The sequence below is a fragment of the Lissotriton vulgaris genome, chromosome 11 (genome assembly GCF_964263255.1).
Source record: "Lissotriton vulgaris chromosome 11, aLisVul1.2, whole genome shotgun sequence".
Lineage (NCBI taxonomy): Eukaryota > Metazoa > Chordata > Amphibia > Caudata > Salamandridae > Lissotriton > Lissotriton vulgaris.
The window spans coordinates 1,089,430,693-1,089,453,495 of record NC_141699.1 but is presented as its reverse complement, the minus strand read 5'-3'; the positions used below and the strand labels follow the sequence as shown (position 1 = coordinate 1,089,453,495).

The 22,803-nt window shown below is 47.1% G+C and overlaps 1 protein-coding gene across 1 annotated transcript in view; it reads right to left on the bottom strand.

The window, feature by feature from the left end:
* The window catches only part of LOC147684198 (mucin-4-like), a 135,369-nt gene that overhangs the window by 95,463 nt on the left and 17,103 nt on the right, over positions 1–22,803 (bottom strand). Inside the window, exons 3-7 of the mRNA XM_086942610.1 lie at positions 18,988–19,152; positions 17,199–17,354; positions 13,263–13,393; positions 7,477–7,571; positions 6,241–6,423 (exon numbers count right to left, since the gene is read on the bottom strand). Coding sequence (XP_086798736.1) covers positions 6,241–6,423; positions 7,477–7,571; positions 13,263–13,393; positions 17,199–17,354; positions 18,988–19,152 — 730 coding nt within the window. The remainder of the gene's footprint in view (positions 1–6,240; positions 6,424–7,476; positions 7,572–13,262; positions 13,394–17,198; positions 17,355–18,987; positions 19,153–22,803) is intronic.

Here is a 22,803-nt window from a genome sequence, read left to right as displayed (position 1 = left end):
TTGCCTGCCCTCGGCTCCTACAGTTGTAAACCCGGAGCTGCCGGTGAGGACGCGGGCGTCGGCCCGAGCCATTTCACGACTGTGCCGGGATGGAAAATACTGCCCCTGTGCTTTCAGACTGCTTCCATCGTGCCTCGACCCGGCAGGGCGCTCGGAGGATTGCTGAGGGTGATGACGAACGACCAGTGAGACTGCCTCTCGTCAGCCATACTCGAGTGCTGGAAGGGGCTGCGTCCCTGCCCTTTGAGGCGCCTTTACAACTTGGTGACATACTGAGCACCCTAGACGACCTCAGGTCCGCCATGCGTACTGTTGCTTGTGAATTGGGGGCTCGGATGGATGCTACTCTGCTTGCTGCCCCCCAGTCTGTCCGCATGCGGGACACTGCGCCACACCCTATAGCTGATTTCCATGGTTCCCTCGCCAACGTCGCCATTGAACCGCTGCGGTCGCGAGACCCAGTCATTGCTGAGGTGCTGGCGGAAGCACCCCCAAAGGAACGCAAGCTCTCTGGGGTGACGAACTGGCTTGGGAGACGCCGCGAGACACCACGCCTGGGGGCTTCCTCGAGGACTACTGGCGGACCTCCGTTTCTCATCCTGAAGCGGCCATTACCGTGTGGACTAGCTGCCTTTGGTGGACCATTGCCGCGCTATGGATCTTCTGTTATGATTGTGGACCACATGGCTACGTCTTGGATGGACTTTGGTGATCGTCCCCTCATTCAGCTGTGGTCCCTTTGTTTGCTCCCACCCTCCAAGAGGTCTATCGTGCAGCTGGATTGTATCGTTACACCGCACCGTAGGGGACAGGGTTGAGGATGCCCCCTCCTGAATCAGGACTGTCTCTCTCGTACTGCTGGGTTGCTGACGGACTGCCGGGGATATTGAATATTGGTATTGTACTGGTCTTGGGGTCGGGGTAAAGGCGGCCAGGGAACTGTATGTTAATTGTGTTGGATATATTTCATTGGCCCTCCTCCGGTCTAATGTGAATTGTATTCTTTTTTCTTTCTCCTTTTTTCCTTTTCTTTTTCTCCTTCTCAATTTTCTCTTCTCTCGCTATATTTCGGGTTATGGGGAGACAAACACTCTGCTAGGGGGGGGGGTAGGCCGTAGCCTCTGCATGTGTGTAGGGTGGGGGGGTAAGTTTTATTTCGTGTTTCTTTCTATGGTGCCTTTTTGCTATTATATAATTTCTTCTTTTTCTCTTGGCCCATGTTAGGCATACTGGGGGATGGGTGGTAGCGTGGTATTAGTTGGGATGTTGCGTCCTCTCTAGGGGTGTGCATCATTTGTGGCCATCCTCTGGCTGGAACCTGCATGTTGCGAACTGTACTGATTGGTAAGGGTGTCTATTGTCGAGTCCCACCTACATGGACCTTGTTTTTTCTTTTTCTAATTTGTATAAGTACGGAGTAATATGGCCTGATCTTAATGGTTGCGATGAAAACTTTTAAAAATTAACCTTCACTGATTCTGGGACATGGTAATATGGTAATTACAGTGTAACCCTTTTATTGCTTGCTTACAATGAGAGATATTACTGTGTCGCCGTAACGCTGCATTGGTGCTTGACTGTTTTCGTGGCCGGACGGCAGGTTGTAGGCCCGTATTTGTTCTGATTCGATGCACAATAAAGGTTTTCAAAAATTAAAAAAAAAAAAAGAGTGAGGAAGTTTGTCTTCGTGGTGTTAATAGAGAGCCCTCTGGTTGTGTAAAAATTTTGGAAAGTGTCCAGAAGGGTCTGCTGGCCGTTCGGGGTTTTAGAGATGAGGAGGGTATTGTTGGCGAACAGGAGTGTTGGAATCTTTTCGCCCGCCAGGGATGGAGCATCAGATGGTATTTGCTGTAGGAAATGAACCACCCCATTCACATACAAAGAGGATAGGGTGGGAGCTAACACACATCCCTGGTGGACTCCCCTGTTCATCGGTATCCAAGATGTTTAGTCCCCCTGTGACCCCCATCTCACTTGGGCATAATTGCCCTCATGAAGGCGAATCAGTATGTTCACGATATGCCTAGGAACCCCCTGCTCTACCAAGACCTGCCACAGGCGCTCACGTGGGACCAGGTCAAAGGCAGTCTTAAGACCGATAAAAGCTAGGTAAAGACTGCCTTTGCCTATTCTGACCACCTTCCAGTACAGGAGGAACAGCCTGAAAGCCTGCTCAATTGTCCCATACCTGCTCTAAAGTCAGCCTTATAATCCGAAAGGACTTCATTTTCGTCTGCCCAGGCTCGGATTCTCTCCAGCAGGACACGTCCTACCACCTTTTGCGTTGAGTCTAACAAGCTTATTAGGCAGTAATTTGCTGGATTATCCCTGGCCCCCTTCTTAAAAATTGGTACCACTTTGGCCCCTTTTCAAGAGTCCGGGATCAGACAGCCACTGTCAATTGCATTTATTAGCGATGATAAAAATTTGGCCCAACTGATCTGCTCGGAGGACGTCCCCTGGCAGGTCGTCGGGCCCTGCAGCTTTCGCTGGTACTATCCGCCGAATGGCAGTTTCTACCTCCAGATCTGTGAAAGGGAATCTAACAGGGTCCCCAGGAACTGCCCAAGGGTCTATTGGTGGGCCACCCAAAGTGACCTCTCCATCATCGGTATAGAGACTCTGGAAGTGGTCAAACCAAGTTTTGCTTGTGATATTATTGGTGATGAGCTCACAGGCATGGCGCGTTTTTTTCCTCAGGAGATGCCAAAATAGGTTAGGGTCCTTTCCCAGGCTAACAGCTGATAGGGCCTGTCAATGCTGTTCCTCGCAGTCTTTTTTTGCCTTGAGGACTGCCGCCTTCTACTCTTCTCTTGCTAACATGATATCAAGGGGGGACTTGCTTTTGACGGCCTTTATAAGAGCCAATTTATTCTGCCTGCAAAATTCCGAATACCATGTAACACTGGGGATGCTACTGAGATTTAATTTCTTACTGTTTGTGTAAAAGAATGTACCCAGAGTTTTGATAGTTCCCTCATAAATAAAAGGTATCTTCTGTAAGGCATCTGCGTCGTTAAATTTTTTTTCCCCATTTATCTCCCATGCCGGCACCCTTGCAACATGACGCAAGGGTGCCTGCACTGGTGCATGGCAGCCAATCGTGTGCCAGTGCAGGGGAAAACACGGGAATGCATTGTATTGTTGTTAATATTGCACAATACTGTTCTTTTAAAATGACGCAGCTCGGCGAAGCAAAATGTCTTGCGGTACAGCGCTGTATAATTTTGTTGTAAATGAGGCCCAGAACCTTTAATCATCTCTGAAGACCCTCTGTCTGCAGCTATATTGTTCTGCATACTTGGTACCACATGGATAGGTAGACTCTCTAAGTGGCTTTGAGGAGCACCATCTAATACTATGTTACTCCATACATTTGGATACACAGGGTAAGTACAGAGCCTATATGTGGCTCTGAGGTGCATCTGACTGTACTTTGGTAAATCATGTACTTGGTGACACAGAGATACGTGTAGAGCTTCTGAGAGGCTCTGAGGAGCATTGGTATAAAGTAATTAAGCCACATACTTGGAGACACAGAGATGCATAGGGACCCGTTAAGTCCCTCTGAGAAACACTGTCTAGGACTATGTTATTCTGTATATACAGAGATAAGTACAGTGGCTTCAAGGGACCCTGAGGTCTGAGAAATGAAGCACACACAGAAAAAAAGGGGAGAAATAAAGATATTTCTCCTTGTTTTGCCTCACCTGGGGAGGCGTATCATTTTTTTTTTTTTTTTGAAAACCTTTATTGATCGTATGCATAGCACACAGCGTCTGCCTACAACCACTGCGGGCCGGCCGCTATGACAATGAACCACATTTCAGGCATCTTGAGCTGGGGAAAAAGCCAAATATGTAAACACTACTATGCACTGTCATGATACGTCAGGAAAAGGATAAAGTGGGTTTCATTTTATAGTTTTGTTGAAGTGCCCTACATTTACATCAGACTGCCGAGCGGGCGGGCCTTGCAACAGGATATCAACTAGTGGAACGACAGAAACCGGGATGCTAGCATGAAAAATTACAAACAGGATGCACAAGCGCGGAATTGGTTATCGCATCGGACAGTGCCCGCCCAGTCGGTGTAAAACTCCAGGAGTTACGTTCTAGCTTGTCCATGGTGTAGCAGGATGTAAGAGGATTCATTTTGCAATTTAAATGGAAGGATCCAGTGACATACAATAAAGCAAGACTCACGTGAAACAAGTCATAAACAGGATAGTTGCCCTCAAATAAAAGCATAGGTGGAACGTAAGAAGTAAGATATGTAAACATTCAGTGACTATGTGTTCGAATCAATGTCGTGTCCATAATACAGAGGGCAAAATACACCCCAGAAAGAGCAGAACCCCAACCCCCCGTCTGATCTAAAATATATAAGATAATAAAGAGAAAGAAACAAGAGAAAGAACAAGAGAAAGACCATAGAAACAAGAAGAGACAAACTAAAAGGTATATAAGAGCAAAAAGAAACAAACGAAGGGAAGAAAAAGAAAGAGGGCCATAGAAACAAAGAAGAAACACAAAATACAGCCCATCCCCCAACCCCCCACCCTGCATACCAGCGGAAGGCCACGGCCCACCCCCCCCCATAGGCATGCCTGTCGCCCCAAGAAACCCCAAAAGAGGGAAATAACAGAGGAGGGCCTTAGCTCCAGCCCCAGACTCACCCCCAACCTCCCCCACCCCAAAAAAGCGGAAATCCACTAAGAAGGAGCGTGGGCATTAAGTTTGTGATCATCCCAGCCGTACGCAGTCCCCAGTTCAAACAATGTTCCGTTTCGGCACCGAGGTCCCTTAGGAGATGTCGAAGCAGCGGTCAGCCCTGACCTGTCCGGAAAAAAGTCAGCATTCCTCCCACGCCGTGCACAAAGAGACGCAATAAACCAAAAGCACCAGTTGGGGCCACACAGTTCCACATTGAAGACTCCAGTAATAACAAAGGGGCTTGTCTCCAGGAGATACCAACAGTCCATAGCGGTGTAGGGTGCCCACGATCAGGAAACAAATGAGCTGGCAGATCAAAAGGGGTAGCAGACGCATCGCCCGAGATATTATGTACCCTGGTCCCTTCATCAAGCATCACACACTCCTGTGGGTCAGCTACTGCGGCAGCCGGGGACAAGGTGGGCATACACTCCTTGCTGCGTGTGTCTAGGACCAGGTGCGCCATAACAGGAGAAGGTTCCAGCTGCGTAGGGCGTACATCTGTCCGCAAACTTTTCAGGGCATTGTGCAAGTCTTTAATGGCCAACCAAACATCGTGCACCGTGGGCTCCATTTCACCCAGACAGTCAATCGGGACCTCGGAACTCAGGCAACAAAGAGAGAGCCGCCTCAATAGCTGTCCGATTCAAACAAAGGATGCGTAGATCGTAGAGAGGTTGCTGAGAATTCCACTTAAGCCCCTTACAGTAACAGCGGTACACAATTCTTACCGCAATTCAGATGATCTGACCCGGGCAATCGATTCTGTGTCGCATCGATCCGTCCCCGAAGTAAGGAATACCAGCCAAAAAACTTTAAAGGCAGACAGTAGGTCCGGCGCAGCAAGCGCATGCAATGCCTGCGGCAGAGGCGGTTTCGGTTTCACCTTCGGGGTCCCGGACTACCCTGGCCGATCGGGGCCGTTGTTTATCGCCTGCGAGGCGGCCATGGCGCAACCCGAGGTCCCGGCTCATCCGGACAGAAGGCCAGGAACTTCAGGACGACGATGCTCAGCCATCCGGGGTGATGCGTGGACCGGAGTCACACGGTCGGGCTCCGCCGCTGCTCCTCTGCACGGGGCCGCGGCTGGGGTGCAGGATCAGAGGCAGGATAGCAATGGAGTCGAGGGCGAGCAGCGGAGCTGGGCGTCCGCGCGGCCATCTTGGCCGCCGTCCTGGCTCCTGAGGCGTATCATTTTGATGCATTCTCAGGTCTACAAGAAATGGTGAATCTGGCCCTTCTGTGGATGCACGGGAAAACGCATGCTCTACCCATGGCATGCCTCATTGGGACAGAGTAATGCAAGGCAGCGATTTGTGTTGCATTGCATTACTCTAGATGTATCAAGTCACTCAGGGACATGCAAGGTGGCCTTGCATTGGCTTGATGAACCTGATTTAGTAGTTGCCTAGCCCTAGCACCCCCTTGCGTAGCCCAGGGGCGACACAAGTCGTTGATACATCTGCCCCTCATTGTCTGATGGAGCCCATGCACTATGAACTAATACCACTTAACAGTTCCTTACCTGCTTTGGTCATACGGAAGCGTGTATCCAACACGCCCTGCTGTAGTGAGCAGGGACATGGCAAGAGGCCAGTGTTCCAGAATGTGGGTGGGGGCTGGGCGTTGTACCACTCCATACACTTCAGCCTGTAGTTGACTGATGCACCGTTGTTGTCAAGTTTATAAATCCACAGGCCTCGTAAATCTGCCAATACAAAGTTTGAAAACAGATATTAGGTTTAAAATATTGAGGAGGGAATCCATGTATTGTAGTTTAAGTTGTACAAAGATATAAATGCTTAGAACTGAGGTACTAGGAACCTCCATGTCCGCTCCCAAAATCAACTTCTTGGACCTCAACATGTGTATCCACCTCCTGGTTAGCACACAGTTCGCACCTGAATCTGCAATGTGGTGCATGAATACTGGCAAATGTGTTGCCGCACAGGTGTAGGATTACACTCTTAATGAAATGAGCAAGCACTCACTGTACAAAGGTACAGGCAGCATAAAGGGTATTACAGAAGGGGCTGCACAAGTGTCTGCACTGTTTCTGATGAGCCCCAGGAGTTGTGCTTCTTTAATACAAAGTTGGGCTGAAAAATGGGGATTACATCGGAAAAAAGGGGATGTGGTCCAAAGGCTAGATTGGTCGACTTCTAAGCTGGCGAACCAGGTTTGAGTCTCGGCAGAGACGCTCAACATCATATGATCCTGGGCAAATCACTTAATCTCCCTGTGCCTAACAAAATGAATGTATCCTTGTGTAACGGAACTGTGCTCATGTAAAGCGCTCTGATACCTTTGGGTCGAGTTTGCACTATATAAAACTCCCAAAAAATAACATAATCTAGTTTGGCGTTACTGGTTCCTATGGTAATACCACATATGTCAGGATGCTTTCGGGGACAAACATGCAATCCTGAGGTATTACTGCTTTGCCAACATTACTGACATGCACAGTGTTTGTATTTCTGGATCAGGAATGCTAATGGATGTATGTGCTCTGGGGCCCTGGGTGGATTTCTGCAAACAGGTGAAAATGCACATTCCCAACTATAAACATGCACATCATATGAGATAAATTTAGGAAGTGTTAATTGTTTGGAAGTGTTAAACTTTGATGAACATGGGATTTTCATTGAAATGTTTACACACAACCTTCATTTCAGTTGTAAGGGAGTTTTCTAGAATCCTACCACTCTTCTCTGCCTATAATGCATACAAAGTACAGTTTTAACTGCACTGTCTACAGTACCTGTGTTAAATCCAACATAGTTTGAGGGTCTGTACTTTTCTGCTGCAGTCTTCTTTGTTAGGTCATCATTTTTGAAGAACCCGTCTGCCTTCCCACTGGAAGAAAGAAGAGGAGGGTAAAATGTGTTGTTTTCACATTCTTCCTCATTTGAAATGACTCTACACAGCAGGGGTGGAGGTGGTCCCACAAGGGAGTAGCCGGATAATAAAATTGGCCTCATTCTGAAACAAAACTCTAATGACACCAAATGAGAGAAACGTAAGCCTGACACTTCCTAGACAAGTTTTCTTCACCTGCATCAATCTACCCATTCATCCTCCCATCCATCCGTATTTTTATTGATCCTTCACACCAACCTGTCGTTGTTCCAACAATCCATTTACTTTCCTTCCATTCATTGGTCCACTATATCATTCATCCATCCTTTCATTTATACATCAGCCCTTTCACCTTTCCAACCACCTATCCATCCATCATTTTATCATTCTTCCATCCAATGGCAATTCCCTTCACAAATCAGTCATCCGTACTTTCACTCGTCCATCTATTTGTGCCAACAGCCTCTTATCCAATCTTCCTTTAACCCATCCACCTTTTCACTTTTTCCTTCCAACCTTTCATTAATTGATTTTTTCACCTTATCTTCTTTCCAACCATTCATTCTTGCACCCTTCCTTTGTGGTTTTCACCCTTCATTCAATTTCTCCTTTCACTGTTCCTTCCTTTCTTTCATATTAACTTCCTGGTTTATTTCCTTTCGTTTACCCCTTCACCCTCCGCATATTCTTCCTTTACATTTTCAAGCATTTTGGGAGATTCTATCTTCCCCTTTACCTCCCCCCCCACCTCCCAAACACACTCTGGGGAATATGTACAAGTGAAGTGGCGGAGTGAGGCATTAGCTGTGATGGCTTAACGCCTCTCTCCGCTACTTATGAAACGCAGGGCTGCACCATATCTACAACAATATGGTGCAGCCTTGCATTTCCCCCTGCGGTCTCTCGTTACTTACCAGTATAGCGCCAATACAGGAACTCTTGCACCATAGTGCAAGGGTATCTGCGTGCAGGGGAGGATTGATTGTGTGTAGGAAGGTGTCCCATCCTGCACATAAGCAATCCTAAAATACCATTTTGTGACTTGTATGTCTGCTGGTTAATGCAGCACACATAAAAGTCACACAATTGTGTTTTGTACAGGAAGGGGGACCTTTCGGTACATAAACAATCCATGGCAGTTTGCTTTGTCCATGTGTGTTGCACAAGGCAGCACACATGGAAAAAGCAAAAACGAGGAGAAACAATGCATTTCTCCTCATTTCACCAACTGAAGGACAGGTCACTTCCCCTCTGTTGCACAGCTCCTCCTGCTGCGCCTTTGCTCCTGCTGCTGCTCCGCGGCACTGTGAGGCGTGGGTTCGATCCCACAGTGCCTGACTGCCGCCCTCCTTTCTGTTGCTCCTTGCTGCCCAGTGTTTGCCCCGTTTTTGCATAACTTACTGTTTGGTTTGTGTAATTTATTGTTTTGTGTCTTTTGTGCACTTCTTTTTTCTCTTTTTAAACCTTTGCCTTTTTTTCCCCCTCTCCCGCTGCCCCCCTTTTTTGCTTCTATAACCCCTGCCCGTTTCCCACTGCTGCTCCCCGGCGGCAACGCCCCCCTCGTCACCCATTTGCCGCCCTGCTCACGCCTCCCAGCTACTCCTCCCTACCTCCCTGCCTTATCACGCCAGAGGTGCGCCAGAGACAAGCCCATCTTGCCCCATCCGCACCTGGACCGCGCCCAGTGCCAGAACCCCTGGACCCCACGAACGCCACAACACCAGAATCCGCTACGACGCCAGCACCCTCCATGCACTCAACGCCGGCCGAATCCCCACCTGCTTCCAGGCAGCCCCGAAACGGACCCACGGACCCTTCTCCTGCCACACCTGCAGCTTCACCTGTGACAGAACCACCAAACCTCCAAGGACTGGACCCAACCACCTCCGCTGCATACTCCTCAACACCCGCTCCGCACGTAAACACGCCGTCGAACTCTGGGATCTGATCTACACCTCCACCTCAGATGTGGCCTTCCTGACCGAGCCCTGGTGGAACAACTCCTTGGCGCCCAACATCGCCATAGCCATCCCAGACGGCTACAAGGTCACCCGCAGGGATCGCGCCAACGGAATCGGAGGGGGAATAGCCATTGTCCAAACAAAATGCCCTCCTGAGCACTCAACATATCTAACAATAACTAATCGTATAATCATAAATATTCCAAGTCTTGGATAGCGCACGCTCCAAATTCAAGTCCAAAATCAAATCCAGGATTATCTTCCAATTGCTATTTCTTTATTGTACAAGTTGATCCGATCATCAGCAAGTTTCTTCACAGTAGTGCAGCCAACCTTTGAATTAGAAGTCCAATGCGCTATCCATTGCGTAACAGAGCCGCTGGGGGCCGCGTAACTAGTTAGCATGGAGGAGTCTCGTTCGTTATCGGAATTAACCAGACAAATCGCTCCACCAACTAAGAACTGCCATGCACCACCACCCACAGAATCGAGAAAGAGCTATCAATCTGTCAATCCTTTCCGTGTCCGGGCCGGGTGAGGTTTCCCGTGTTCCCCTCTTCTGTGGTTACCCAAGCCATTGTCCACAAGTCCTCCCTCAAAGTTGCCACCCATGCAGACGACACCCTCAACACCTCCGAACAACTGCACTTCCGGATCCACACCGACCCCAACACCACCCTCAAAGGAACACTCATCTACAGACCACCCGGACCCCGGGCTCAGTTCAGCGACTCCTTCGCCGATCTCGCCAGCACCCACGCACTCACCTCCACAGACTACATCCTCCTCGGGGCCCTAAACTTCCACCTCGAGAACAACAACAACGCTAACTCCGCCACCCTGATCGACAACCTCGCCAACCTCGGCCTCAGACAACTCGTCACCGCACCCACCCACGCCACCGGCCACACGCTGGACCCTGTCTTCTCCACAGGCTCCCACATCACCTTCGACCACACCACCGAACTCCGCTGGACCAACCACCGCTGCATCCATTTCACCTTCAAGAAACCAACCAGCTACCTCGCCGCTGCTGGAGCAAAGTCACCGACGATCACCTTATCGCCACCCTCGCCCATAACACACCCACCGACCCCACCAACCCAGACGCCGCAGCCCACAACTTCAGACAGTGGGTCGATGACTGCGCCAACACCCTCGCCCCGCTCAAGAAACCCTCCAACAGCCACGCCAGCAAGAGAGCCACCTGGTACACCGACAAGCTCTAGACCTCCAAAAGGGCGTGCCAGAAACTGGAGAAGATATGGCTCCACGAACGCACACCAGACAACCACGCAGCCCACAAGGATGCCACCCGCAGACATCACCACCTCATCAGATTAGCCAAGAGAACCTCCTTCAAAAACTGCTTGGACAACAAACGCACACAACAGCAAAGAGCTCTTCAGCATCGTAAAGGAACTCTCCAACCCCAGCGCCAACGCCAACGACATTCTGCCCTCTCAAGAACTGTGGGACACACTAGCCATCTTCTTCCACCGCAAGATCACTGACATCCATGACAGCTTCAACACCACGACCACCCAGACTACGCCAGACTCCACCTCTCCTGTGAACACCAACCGTCTGACCTCCTGGTCCAACGTCAACGACGGCGAGACATGCAAGGTCATGAACTCCATCCACTCAGGATCTCCGTCAGACCCGTGCCCACACCACATATACAACAAAGCAGACGCATCCATCGCACACCAACTACAGAAGGTCATCAACATTCGAAACAGCAGCATTCCCGGAAATCTGGAAGCACACCGAAATCAACGCCCTCCTCAAGAAGCCCAAAGCAGATCCCCAAGAACCTCAAGAACTTCCGGCCCATCTCCCTGCTCCCGTTCCCTGCAAAGGTCATCGAGAAAATCTTCAACATGCAATTTGCCCGCCACCTGGAAGACAACATCATCTTGGGCCCTTCCCAGTCCGGATTCAGATGCAACCACAGCACTGAGACAGCCCTCATCGCCGCCACAGACGACATCAAGTGCCAACTAGATCACATCGAAACATCAACCCTCATCCTCCTGGACCTGTCAGCCGCCTTCGACACGGTATGCCATTGCACTCTAAAGACACGGCTCCTAGAAGCCGGAATCCAAGAGAAGGCCCTTGAGTGGACCACGTACTTCCTCTCAAGTGGAACCCAGAGAGTCCGCCTCCCACCCTTCAGATCTGAAGCAACCGACATGATCTGCTGCGTCCCCCAGGGCTCATCCCCCAGCCCGACGCTGTTCAATGTCTACATGGCCCCCTCGCACAAGTGGCCCTCCATCACAACATCAACATCATCTCCAATGCCGACGACACCCAGCTCATCCTCTCCCTCACCAAGGACCCACACACTGCCAAAACCAACCTCCACAAGGGAATGAAGGCTGTCGCCGACTGGATGAGGAGCAGCCATCTGAAGCTGAACTCAGGCAAGACAGAGGTCCTCATCCTCGGACCCACCCCCTCAGCCTGGGACGACTCCTGGTGGCCGACCACAATGGAAACATCCCCAACACCCACCGACCATACACGCAACCTAGGATTCATCCTCTACTTCTCCCTCTCCATGTCTAAACAGGTCAACGCCGTCCGCTCCTCCTGCTACAACACTCCGCATGCTCCGCAGGATCTACAAGTGGATTCTAAACGAAACAAGAAGAACGGTGACACAGGCCCTCATCAGCAGCAGACTGGACTATGGCAACTCACTCTACACAGGAATCCCAGCCAAACACCTACGACGACTACAACGCATCCAAAAAGCCTCCGCTCGACTGATCGTCAACGTCCCCTGCCGCAGCCACATCACCCTCCACCTGAGAGACCTACACTGGCTCCCTGTCGACAAGAGGATCACCTTCAAACTCCTCACCCACGCACACAAAGCACCCCACAACCTGAACAGCAGACTCAGCTTCCACGCCCCCACCCGCCAGCTCTGCTCTGCCAGCCTCGCCCCTTCCAGCTGTTCCCCCACATCCAACGTACGACTTCCGGTGGCAGATCCTTCTCCTACCTCTCCGCTAAGACCTGGAACACCCTCCCTACCCACATACGGCAGACCCAAGACCTACACACCTTCAGAAGACTCCTCAAGACCTGGCTCTTCGAACAGTAGCAGAAACCCCCTCCCCTCAGCGCCTTGAGACCCTCACGGGTAAGTAGCGCACTTTGCAAGTACTGTAATTGATTGATTGATTTTTCTTGATCTGGATTTTGGTGCTGCCACCTATGTATGCTGCTTTGTAAATAGGGGGCAGTTTCAAAGTCAATGAGTGTTGCGGAGGAACGCTCACCACAGCACCCACTGCTGCCCACCCCTTTCACACTAAGCATAGAGTGAAAGGGGGCCTTATTTACAAGGCAGCATTAAGCCACGTTGAGTGGCTTAACGCTGTCATGTAAATAAGGCCTATCGCCACCACAACATCAGTAAAAGTGACGTTGTGGTGGCAATAGGGGCTTGTACATATGCCCCTCTGTTTGCTAGTTATTGTGTCCTTTATATATTTATCTTTCTATTGTCTCTCCTGAATTTGCCTCAATTCGCAGCTCTTGCCCTTCACCTCTGAGCTCCTCTCTACTCTACCCCTAGATCATTTTATGAGCCCCTTTGCATGTAGGACTTCAGACAGAAGAGGCTAACTTAATATAAAATAAATACATATTTATTGGGACCCGTATCACCAGGCTTATGCCACTGTTGACTTTAGGACATTACCTCGAGTAGCCAATGAGCGCATTTGTCTCAGCGAGGCTGGCCACGTCCCAGTTCATGCCGCCATCTTGGAACAGGATCAGAACGTAGGAGGCGATCCCATCAGTCGTCAGCACTGCCTGGAAGGTGTTCGTCTAAAAACAGAGCAGTGGTTATTTAGAAGGAGCAGCTTAGCTTCAGAGAGCCAGCTTACCTCTGACCCACAGAGCAGCTTATCCTTTGAAATTGGCAGCCTCTGCCTTAAATACTTTTTCTCAGTTGTTTTATTGCAAGCATAGCCACCTGGGGGATATTGTATGGCCTCTGCATGTCTTGAAAGCTTCTTTCAGACTCTAGACAGGTCTCTCTAGATCAGCCACCATTGTCTTAGCTACAGTGCTTAATTTGGGCCCACTGGTTGCCTGCCGTGAGTCAGCGCCAACACTTATTTTTGGGGACTTACTTATTTTTCACCCTTTGACAGGCATGCAAAGAAATGAACAAGAAAGGCAGAAAAGGGTGAAAAGGGTGAAAGAGGAAGGGAGAGAAAGGACAACAGTCAGAAATTGAGAAATTAAGTATGGAAAAGAAAGAAGGAATACAACAGACCCCACAAGAGTGGGATAAAGTGTATGGTGGTGGAAGAAAGAGGCATGAGGATTAATGAAAGCGAGGAAGCTTTGATATTAATCAGAGGCACAGATGTCGGCTGTGGTCTCATAAAAAATAAATTGGGCGTCAGTACTTTTTTTTTTTTTTTACAAAGTTAAGTGCTGCCTAGGGACTTACAAATTGCCTTTCGTTTAGTATGCTTTCTGTTTGGGTCTTTTGTGGTAGTTTTCTCCTCTGTATTCATAGGGATTTTAATGATTCTTCTGTGTTTGGTTACCCTTTTTTCCAAACATACTTCTTGATAAGCTTAATATTGTCAATGTTTCTGAATATCCCGATTATGTAAGTCATATTTTCTATAGTCAGCCATTTCATGTTCGCTACAACATTTGGTTGGTGTCTAAATGCATAACATGACCCCTAACACCACTTAATTGTGCCCGTCTTTCATCTGAGGTGGATCTAAGCATTTCTCTGTCCCTCTGGCCGCAGGCAAAGCTAGGGACTGGAAGTTTAGGGGGAGACCATTTCCAACAGGTAGCAAATTTACTTCTTCATTTTCAGTTGCACCCTTGCAAAGCCAAAGTATCTCCTCGAAGTTCTGTTCTTTGTACAGACAATCTGAGACTGTTCTGCCCTGGACTCTCCATTTAACAGTGAACAGACACTTTTGATGTGGTATCTCGACCACCTCCCCACTCCCCCCACCCCCGGACATGTACTCTCCTCTGGAGATTTACCACCTGATGGAATGGCAGACTTCAAAACCTGGTTGCACCACATTTTGGTCAAGAAAGAATCACCTTCTTGAAATAGCCTTCAGCCTTCACTACGCGTTATATGGTCCATACTCCAGACAGTGGGCTTTTTCTAAGTGTTTGGCAGGCCATCGTCCATTCAGCCAGAGCAGCAGAGGTATGCACTACGGTGTCCGATAGACCCAAGCCCACCATATTTAGAGATCTCTGTCAGCTTGGTGGGATTGCGATGCGTTCAGAGGCACTGCGGCCTCAGTGGCTACTCTAGGGGCACTGAAGCAATGGAAACATGATAGTTTGGATGGCTCTAAGTAGGGAGGGCGAAGTAAGAGTTCAGGGGACCGGGTACACTTGTGAGTTTGAGTTCTAAATAAGGCTCATATTCTTACTTCTAATACCCCAATAATGGTCTCACCTCAGATCTCTTTGTCTTTCCTGACCCCTTTATGTTTCCCTTTTCCTTTGCTTTGATCTCTTGTTACTCCATTTTCACATTGTGCCTAGTCTTTTTTCAGATCTTGGTCTAAATTGAGAACTACCAAGTGGAGTATGGAGTTACTCTCTATGAACCCCTCCATTTTGCCCCCCTCCAAGAACTTCTCTCTGCCCTGGGGACCCCATCGCCCAGGGCTGTGTATTTTGTTTAAGGGGAGAGGGCTGCACAGACCGCTTACCCAAGCTGGTATTGGGCCCGGGGACCCCATCTCCCAGGGCCTGCATTTCTAAAAGGTGGGTGCCCATCCAGAACATCCAGCATACTCTTGTTGGGGCAACCAGAGGATTCTCTGGGCCCTGCTGCCCCCTACAACTCCCCGCATGTAGCAGGAATCCCCATTGCTCCCACTCAGAGAGGCCATCAATTTATTAATGCTGCTCCCTCTGGGTGGGAGCAATATTTTGATCTGTTTCCTGCCTGCTTCAGTGCGGGCAGAGAAACACATCAAAAGTCTGCTTCAGTGGTTGAGAGCATTTTAAAGCTCCCACAACTGGGAGCGGAGTTGGTGTTTGCTCCCACTTGGCAGGAAATTAAAAATGCTCCTTTTAATCTAGATCAAAGGCATGCTTTCCTGTCTTCGCTGGTGTGGGCGGGTATACTGCTATGGCCCAGGGTGGGCGCCCTGGGACATAGCTGGTAAGCCAGTTCCAGGTGATGGATCACCAGGGTCATTAACTGGCCAGGGATGGGGGCCATGTGGCCCCATCCCTTAAAGTAATCAGTTCCAGGGGAGGCTCCCCAGGGCCTTTAATGACCTAGGGAGTGGTGCTGTGTGGCCCTCATGCCCATTATCATAAAGTTCAGCCCCAGAGTGGGCTCCCATGGACTGTTTGAGGCCCTAGGAGAGGGGGCCGCCCAGCACACTCGCCATTTTGCTAAATTTCAGCCCCAGGGGTGGGTTCTCCAAGCCCCCCTCCGCATTACAACAATTTTTATTTCAAAAGGTGACACACAGTTTATCAAGTTGTAGAAGTCTGCGTGACAACATGTGTGTCTGTTGGTAATCTCTGATTCCGTCTGACTAACTTATAGTAACGTGTTTGACATCACAGTTTTTAACACTGGAGAATATAAGCCTCTCAAATCATCAAACTACTCAGCTCTCTGCCTTGGCACTCTCCAAGCCATAGTTTTGAGTCTTTGGGTTGCAAAATCACTTAGAGACCAACATGATGACAATTTTACTTTCCAACAACACAGTAAGCCACTTCCAAATTCATTCTGTATTCTAATCAGATTCATGGGGGATGTTCTTTCCTTGCTCTCAGTATTTTCTCAGAGTATACACACTAAGCTAATCATTTCAGCAAGACTAAACATAGCCTCAAATATATTTTTCAGGCCAACCAATGGCATACCACCATGATGTTGGCTTAGTTACATAGCCAATCATAGAACACAGGATTCTGCTGTAGAGCAAAGGCATTTGTACTTAGTGAACAACTTGCACACACTTGTGGCTCAATTTATAAGTGGATGTATTTACAAAATGTGGTCATGCGTTTGCAAATCATTTTACTCATTCTCACTATTACCCCACAGTAGTACAAATACTGCAGGTAAATAAAAGTCACTTTTTGGGTCAAGAGTTGGTGTTCTAAACTGAAGATCCCTTGGAAATTTGAGGACAGCCACAATTATTCATGCTTGTGGGTATTGACAGACTCTTCTGTGACCCAGTCCCTTCCTGAAAATGGTTGAATTGAGCGGTTTACGCTTGTCAAAGGTAGAAGTAAACCCCTTTTCTTGTTGGCAAGAGGAAACACCCAAAAATGGATCAGGGTGTGTGACTCTGTTTCATGTCTTTCCAGACTAATTTCATGCAGCTCTAAGATCTTAAATCATGGCAGAAAAGCATCCTATTGCTGGTTTAATGCTTTGTGCACATCTCCATTTCCTTGGTTTTAATATGAATATTTAAATGTGGACTTCTGATTCCAAAAATTTAAAAAGCCCATATTTAAAATCATGTTATTTTCAGATATATCAGATCGACAGAAGAATCTACAATCAAAATGATAAAGCCTAATATACAGTCATTCTTAATAAAAACCATTACACCAGCATCAAGTCCTGACCCGGTCCAGTGCTTACCCGAGTGTCCTTAGGCTTGGCAGGAAAAGGTGGGGCGTTGTCCCACGTGACCTTGAGGGTCCACTTAGCTGTGTATGAGGTCTTCATGTACTTCCGGATCTTTGCCGCGACATCTTGAACTAGAGGGTTCGATTCTGAGTTCAGAGTGGTATACTCCTGTGGATTTCAGAATCAATTACATCCTTTGTGAGTGTTTGTAAGTTTAATGAGTATGCAACAATATAAACCAAGCAGGTGGTGCACAAAAAAGGTGAATACCCTGCTGGTGCTTTAAACTATTGCCCAACTTAATGGTCTACATTTGAGTTTGCTCTTAGAAGGCCCACAGATATCTAATTAGACACCCCATTGAGATGTTCTTCTAATTGAAACAACACATATAAAGATTTTGTGCATAAGACAGTAATTAGGCAGGTTTTTAAGTCCAATGAATGTATCTAACGTTATGCTTTCTGTAAGACAGATTTACAAAGCCCCCTGCGCCACCAGTAGGTCACTTTTTGTGACTTACTGAGGCGTATCACATTGCTCCAAATTTACAAGGCAGGAAAAGACACCCTGCATGGCTTTTCCTTTCCTTGTAAATATGGCCCCTATACACTCAGCACTTTGCGTGAAAGGGGCGTTCCTATCGGTGTTGCTGTGGGTGCTCCCACGCAATACTATTGGAACGAGACTCATTTTCAGATTTACGAGGAATCGTGAATCTGGAAATGTGTGTGAATGCTACGCCTCCCCAGGGGAGGCGTAGAGAAGCGAAATGAGGAGAAATGGTGGAACGAGGAGAAATGTTTTAATTTCTCCTCGTTTTTATGTTTCAATGCCTGCTGCATCCTACAGCATGCATTGAAAGCAGAAAATGCGAGTAGTGATTGTTTTTGTGCAGATAAAACAATCTCCCCATGACGCAGGCATCCTAGGGTGCCTGCACTGGTGCATGGCTGCAGTTTCTGCACCAGCGCAGGGGGAAGCACAGAGATGCAACATGTTGTTGTAAATATGTCGCATCCCTGTGCTTTGAAAGCGACTCAGCGCAGCGCAGTCACATGGCTTGTGGAATGCACTGAGTCACTTTCACTTTAAATCTGCCACAGAGAATTTAAACCTGACCTGCAATCAACATTCTTAGCACTGCTTGAGACATAAAGCAGGTGCAGAATTTATGATTTGCATAAAGCTATGTGTAAAAACTACTACTGATAATAGTAGCACGCTCCCAAGAGCTATACTGGTTGTTAAAGACCCCGAACCTGAGTTATCAACCAGAGTCACAGGCACCTCCTGTCCATGGAGGCAATGCAGTCATTGTAGTGTAACTGCTATTGAGAGGCAGGTTCTACATTCAGTGGTGGGTTGTTTCCGAAGGTAAGATGCAGCTTAGGGTTGGAGGCAAGATTCTGGAGTGCAGCTATACCCAGGGCAGGGGCCACACTCCCTTGTTTGCCCTTGGAGAGCAGGGGTTAGAGCACAAATGCCAGAACCAGAGAGAAGGAGAGTGCCTACTGTATTTTCCAATTGATGATACAGAAATTGTCATTGGCGACTGTAGCACAGAGCCTTGTGTCAGAAGGTTTGCTATGACAAACTGCAAGTAAATACATCCTTTCTATGTCAGTGGTCCTATGCTGGGGTATTCCCAGTCATTACATTGACCCTATTGACCAAGAACTCTACATGGTGACCACTCTGATGCTGAGGGAGGGATGTAATATGAAGATGTAAGTAGTCTCCATTAGGCCCCCCTCATCCCATCTATGGGATAAATGTTTTCCGTCCCTGTAAAACCAACCTGATAAAATGTAGATCCAACATTTTTGGAGAAATCTATGTCATCCCAAAACACAGCAACCATTGGCACCGTGCTTTTAGAAGTGAATCCTCCTGAAGGGGGGTTGACGTAGGAGAAGACGGCATTGTCTGAGGATGGAAATATGATCTGCCCATTGTCTGTAAACTGAAAAAGATGAACATAGGCTAGTCACAACAGTAACATCAGGACCATGGGATAGAGGTATTCAGGTGTGGAAATGAGACTGCTTGAAGTCAAACACAGTGAAGAATTACTAGCTTGCACCACAAAGGAGAAAACAATTGCTTTATGAATTTGTGATTTGAAAGGTCATGGCATTATCACACAGATCATTGATAAGTTCATTAATGTTTTTTTGTTTTTTTTAATGGATCAGTAGTCAGTGAAGTGGAAGCAAACACAGCAAAAAATATAATAGAAAGATGGTCACCCCAAAATGTTGCTCATGTTCAGGGGGAGTCATGGAATCGCAGAGTTGGAAATGGCCTAAAAACTATACTATCACAACAAAGGCTCCATCTCTGAGACTTAGCTATTCCCTCCTGTTCTGTTTTCTAGAACATTGACAAAATATCCCTTTCCTATGTTATGAAAAACTCTCAAATTCTCTCCGTCAATCTATTGACCTTTGTCATAAATCCCTATAATGGGCTGAAATCTTCTTCTAAAATCCTTCAACCAACACTTCAGATTATATGTGAACAAATGTTATTCAAAATGACCTGAACAAAAATACTGGTAAACAAAAATTGCCCAAAGTGACAATTGTTAGAAAAACATGGCCTTTCACATCCTCACCCGCGTCTAGTAGAGTGCATGCTTTAACTCTCAGTCCCACTGTTACAAATGGTCCTTAACCCGGTCCATGCTCGAGTCGGGCAATGGCCGACACGAGTACTACCTCCTGGGTGCTGCGCATGACCGTTGGCCGATGCAGCCCTGGGCTTCAAGGAGGCACAGCGAGAATAAATCTTTATTTCTTCCTGTTTTTCCTGCAGCACACATAGAAAGAAGAAAATGCCTCTTGTGATTGTTTTCGTGGTGCAAAGGTGCCTGCGTTGGTGCAGAGCAGCCCATTGAGCGCCGTTGAAGGGGAAAAGGACAGGAATGCACCGTATCTGATAGATGTGGCACATTCCTGCCCTTTTCATTTGCGTTCGGGCAGCGCGGCAGGAAGACCTGTGGCTTTCCTTGGTAAAACCTCATAAATGAAGCCCACCATGTTTAGTTACTTGGTGAGGCAAACTGTCACAAACCAAATCATCCTCTCATTTTATCAGGATCGCAAATGGGAAAGAAAACCGTCTGACATTATGGTACATCAATAAACAATATGAAGTTAAATCCAAATATCACTGATCAGCAATGTAGTGAAATCATTTGATACACCTCAGCAAGTGATACCCATTTTTCTTTTTATGTTAAAAATATTGCGGGCCTCATTTATGAGGTTTTGCTGTAGGGAAGCGCTGCAGGCCTTCCTGCTGCCCTGCCCTACCGCAAAAGAAAAGGGTAGGACTGCGCTGTATCTATCAGGTGTGGTGCATTCCTGTTCTTTTCCCCTGCGCTGGGGCACAATGGGCCAACACAGACACCTTTGCACCGTAGTGCAAGGGTGCCTGCATTGCGGGGATGATTGTTTTTGTGCATGAAAGGAAGCCTTTATGCACAAAAACAATCACAAGAGGCGTTTTCCTCTTTCTCTGTTTGCTGCAGAACCCGGGTCAGTGTCAGAAAGCCATGGATGTTGCTGGGAACGCGCTCAGAAGCATCCATTGCACGCCCTTTTGATGCAGAAAACTGTGTTAAAGAGAGCCATATTTACGAGGCAGCATTAGGCCAAAGAAAGAGGCTTAGTGCTGCCCGGTAAATATGGTGCAGACTCCTGCGCCACCAGACCATCACAACAAGTGACACACTGGTGGCTCAAGGGGCCTCATATATGAGGCCCTGTGTATTTAGGTCTAAGGCGTTGCACACAAAACAATGATCACTCAACAACAGCATTTTTTTAAACATCTATTTTGAATGGGAATTAGAGGAAGCTAACAACAAGGAAAGATAACACTGTTAAACCATATTACCATAGCAGACGAGCATTCCTCAATATTGGACAAGTTCCTTAAGGGCCTGATTCACAGAACTAACTTCAGACAAAATCCTAAACTTACTTCTTTTGGTATTCACAGAAGGTAGGATTTTGTCTTAAGTTTGTCTTAAGACAAACTTAAGACAGACTTAAGACAGACTTAAGTTAGGATTTTGTCTTAAGTCTGTCTTAAGCCTGTCTTAAGTTTGTTTTAAGACAAAATCCTAACTTCTGTGAATACCAAAAATAGTAAGTTTAAATTTTGTCTTAAGTTAGTTCTGTGAATCAGGCCCCAAGTGTCGAGCAAGGCATTATTATCCTCTTTTTTTAGTACAGGCACAAATTTTTTTTAATACCACAGAATGATGTTTATTATAGCGCGGGTGCTGGGCAGGCAAGCACTACACTCATATATCACGGATGAAATCTACTTTTAATCCTATCCTGTTGAAGGCTTTTCAAGTCAATAAGAGAGCAGAAACACGTCAAAGCCACAGTCAACACCTCTTAGTCAAGGAAGTTGTGTGCTTTTAGAAAAATCGTCACAATATGTGCATCTACTAGAATTTGAATGCTGTGCAATGGGGGGCTTGCGCACATTTCATGTCACAGAATTTATTGCCACAATATCATGAGTAGCTGACAGATTCTAATGCATACTGCTTGATGACACTGTCCACTGGCGGACAGCTATGTACCCAACAACGTCAGAGGACTGATGATTAGTCTACTATAAATGTCACTGTTTCTCTAAATAAAGTAGGCCCCCATAAAAGAAATGCTAAATATTATCACCATTCTGATGTAAATCCCTCCATAAAGACTCACTTTAAGAGTCAAGGGACATTTGGCACTGGGAATAACTTTGCAAATCAGCCCTCAAGTAAACCTTGGTTCACCATGGTGCTGGGATTTTCAGAAAAATCAAAGTACCCTCATTTGAGCTTTTATGGCTTTTTTTGTCAATGTTTTTAATATTATTCTACTCCCCATCAGAACTGTTACCCAGTACTTCCAAACACACTGATGTAATACACACAGCATACAGTTAGGCTACCATCCATTCCTTCATAATATACTCATGTAATAAATAAAGCATTCAGTTAGGATACATTCTGTTCCTTCATAACATACCAAGTGATACATAAAACATAAAGTTAGGTTACAATTCATGTTTCCATAACATACTCATGTAACACATGAAGCATACAGTTAAGATACAGTTCATTCTTTTATAACATACTGAGGTTTCACATGTTGAATACAGTTAATTTACAGTAGATTCCTTTATAGCATACTGAGGTCATTCATGAAACATACATTTAGGTGACAATACATTCCTGCTTGTTGCTGGGAATATTGAGTCCCAAAAAGCGGCAAGACAGAATATATTTGCAACAATATCGAGGGACAAAATATCTAAGGGTAATTGCACAGAAGGAGGTAAGGATTTAATTTTCTTAACTCCACATCTACATACATTGAAATATATATATATATGTATATATAAAATCAATGAATGTATATGTGGAGTTAGGCATAGAAAATGTATAGAAGCTTTCCTTTCTATATTTTGTCTCTCAATGATGTTGGAATTAAAAGTCCATCCGCCATCCTGTCGTGGGAAGGGACCGTCCGCCATAAGGGCGGAGGTCCCGTGCGTTGAATTAGGATGCACCCACCACAGTGGCGGGTGCATCCCACAA